Source organism: Limulus polyphemus, unplaced genomic scaffold, assembly GCF_000517525.1.
Source record: "Limulus polyphemus unplaced genomic scaffold, Limulus_polyphemus-2.1.2 Scaffold7207, whole genome shotgun sequence".
NCBI lineage: Eukaryota > Metazoa > Arthropoda > Merostomata > Xiphosura > Limulidae > Limulus > Limulus polyphemus.
This window is the reverse complement of record NW_013672817.1, coordinates 30,163-33,815: the sequence shown is the minus strand read 5'-3', so window position 1 is coordinate 33,815 and position 3,653 is coordinate 30,163. Positions and strand designations below refer to the sequence as shown.

Below are 3,653 nucleotides of genomic sequence, written 5' to 3'. Positions count from 1 at the left end.
ACTCTAATACTTGAATATCATACTTAATGTTAACAAACAATATCAACTCTAATACTTGAATATCATACTTAATGTTAACAAACAATATCAACTCTAATACTTGAATATCATACTTAATGTTAACAAACAATATCAACTCTAATACTTGAATATCATACTTAATGTTAACAAACAATATCAACTCTAATACCTGAATATCATACTTAATGTTAACAAACAATATCAACTCTAACAGCTGAATATCATACTTAATGTTAACAAACAATATCAACTCTAACAGCTGAATATCATACTTAATGTTAACAAACAATATCAACTCTAATACCTGAATATCATACTTAATGTTAACAAACAATATCAACTCTAATACCTGAATATCATACTTAATATTAACAAACAATATCAACTCTAACAGCTGAATATCATACTCAATGTTAACAAACAATATCAACTCTAATACTTGAATATCATACTTAATGTTAACAAACAATATCAACTCTAATACCTGAATATCATACTTAATGTTTACAAACAATATCAACTCTAATACCTGAATATCATACTTAATGTTAACAAACAATATCAACTCTAATACCTGAATATCATACTTAATGTTTACAAACAATATCAACTCTAATACCTGAATATCATACTTAATGTTAACAAACAATATCAACTCTAATATTTGCTCCTGAAAAAGAAAGGTCCACCTTTCAAAAGTGCTCGGGTTATAGGGTTTTTTTTATTCAATAAATAAATATCATACTCACTGTTAATAAACCGTATCAACTTTCATTTTAATACATTGATACATATTTAACACATATTCCAAACCCACCTGTTTTATGCTGAAACAGTCAATCATTTCAATAAGTTTTGGGTTGGCACTGATGTCTTCTGGTCTAACCCATTTATTGAAGTTATTTTTCTGTTTATGAGATAATGTCAATTTTCCATCCTTGTCGGAGAAAGGCAGTGGATAAGCATATCGTTCACGCAGATCCACCAACATAAAGGGCACGTATTCCCTTCCGTTGATAATTGATGTTAGTCTGATTTGAAAATGAAGATTTGTGCAAAAATTGAAACTATAATATCGAAGATAATGTTTAAAATTTGAATGAAAATAAACATTATACAATACTGTTATATATTATTTAAATGCTAACTTTTTCCTTTATACAAATTTCATACTTTATTTGTGTTGTATTTTCTATGTTTTATACGTACTGCATACTTAATAAAGTTACTACGTATACAGTCTCTAAATAACTACTTGAATAAAATTCTTTAACTCATCAAGGTCAAAATTTTCCATCAAATGTTCGAATCTGATATTTATCGTATTTCAGTGACAAACCTCAGCACCTCCAATTCTTCTTTAGTGTACGTATCTCGGCCACAAACTTGTGGTCCAGTTTGACGAGATGATTGGCTTCCTTCGGATGACGATGATGACGTGTTTAAACTGAGACTACCTATCCCAAGAGGAGGAACAACACGGGATCGAGAAGGTAAAGGAGAAACAGGCTTAGTTGAAGTCAACAGTGATGGCTCGCCTTTCTTCTCTTTTACACCTTTCAAAGCCTCTGCTCTGAAACAAAAACAATATTTCTTATATCATTAAAAACTACTACTTTGGTGTGTTAATGAATGAATTTAAATTTTATTTATGAAGGTCTTCAAATATTTTAGTACCAAATTTGGCCACAAGGAGCCTGAACCATTATACAATGGGTTCTTTAAAAACTTTTTCATATAATATAATAAAACTAGCTTATGAAGTCTGTTTAGAGTGAGAAAATAGCGTACAGTTTACTTCAGGAATCTCCAAAACTCGGTTCAACAGCCATACGAACGAAACTCCTTTTTCAAAGTGTTACTTAAGAAAATCAAAACCTGACTATTCAAGAAAATACTACAACTTTGCTTGAACAAAATTTAGGAACATTTGAAGACATAACAGCGAAACTTTTTTCAACGATATGTTTCACAATAACAGTCTTACTTTCTAAACCTTATCCTACACATTCTAGGGATTGTTTTAAAATAAAAATCTCACCTTTCTAAGGCCTGTTCTGCAAGCTTCGTCAGGTTTTTCTGTAGTGCTGCATCCTGGGTCTGTTTTCTCTTTAAAAGAAACAAAAGTGAATATCACTGGCTAATACAAGGAATTCCAAGGTAAAAATAATAAAATCATAGAAGAAAAAAAATCTAAGCCAAAAACTTGATTTGGTACAAAAAAACTTTTTGTTGTTGTTAATTATAAAAGTTTAAATGTGACAGCTGAATCTAGTTGTTGTTTTCTTGCCTTTGGTTTAACACAAAAATGTGCAACAGGCAATCTGTACCATGTCTGTTACAGTACCAAATCCTAATTTTAGCATTATAAGCCCTTTACTTTACCATTTAACGTTTTTTGTGGGAGGGGGGGATCACATGTAGGTAGCTCAAATCTACAACAAATTAACTGTTTAATAAATGCTATGCTGTAGGTAGTCGTAATGTCTCATTTGTGTCGATTCAGTGTTACCTATTCTTCAATATGAGCATCAACGTGGAAACTGTTTGTTTGTTGTTAAGCACAAAGCTAGACGATAGGCAATATGTGTTGTGTCCACCAGGAGTATTGAAACCCTGTTTTTAGCATTATAAGCCTTCAGACTCAAGTTGGAAGGTCTGATATTTACAAAATCAGATATTATGGCTACCAAAAAAAATTCATTAATACTTCATTTATCAGTACTTCATTTATCTTTATGTTTTAAAGTCCTAAACACTAAAGAAAAATCTAGAGTAACTTACAAACCAAGATTAAAAGAATTATTCAGAAACGTCACTAAGCACTTACCTGGATTTCAAGAATAAACAAACTAAAACACTACATTCTCTACAGCTTTCTCAAAGAAAAATTAACCACCAAAAAAATTGAGTATGTTACTTACTCGATACTGTTTAATTAAGAAAGAAATCACAAACTGATCCATTTTCAACCACTTAAAGTTTGTCTCTAGGGTATTAAATACCTTAGTTCATTCTCTAGATTGAATAAGTTTTCACTGATGAAAAGATACAATGTCATCACTCGTAATCATTAAGAAACTGATAACCCTGGTAGCTTTCATCATTTTGGTTAAGTCTTACTGATAAAAATAAATCACATCACTCGTCATCGTTAAGAAACTGATAGATAACCTTGAGTTCTTATTGATAAAAAAATACAATGTCATCATTAAGAAACTGATAGATAACCTTGAGTTCTTATTGATAAAAAATACAATGTCATCATTAAGAAACTTATAGATAACCTTGAGTTCTTATTGATAAAAAAATACAATGTCATCATTCATCATCATTAAGAAACTGATCTTCTTGATAACTTTCATCATTTTGAAAAAATCTGGTTAAGTCTTATTTGTAACATCCTGGGATATGTTTCAGTATTTCTATCGTCTCTAATATAATAGTTTCATACTGATATTTATGTCTTTCTTATCTTGGTTGTTATTGGTAGACCACAAGTTTCTCCACACCTTTACTGGTGTTATCTGAGAACACTCTTACTAGTGCTGTCTGAGAACACTTTTACTAGTGTTGTTGGAGAACACTTTTACTAGTGCTGTCGTGAGAACACTTTTACTAGTGCTGTCGGA

At 30.5% G+C, this 3,653-nt stretch overlaps 1 protein-coding gene across 1 annotated transcript in view; it reads right to left on the bottom strand.

Moving 5' to 3' along the window:
* LOC106474424 (calpain-7-like) overlaps positions 1 to 3,653 on the bottom strand; it is a 15,505-nt gene that overhangs the window by 8,934 nt on the left and 2,918 nt on the right. The window contains exons 3-5 of the mRNA XM_022402731.1: positions 2,063 to 2,130; positions 1,361 to 1,594; positions 839 to 1,052 (exon numbers count right to left, since the gene is read on the bottom strand). Coding sequence (XP_022258439.1) covers positions 839 to 1,052; positions 1,361 to 1,594; positions 2,063 to 2,130 — 516 coding nt within the window. The remainder of the gene's footprint in view (positions 1 to 838; positions 1,053 to 1,360; positions 1,595 to 2,062; positions 2,131 to 3,653) is intronic.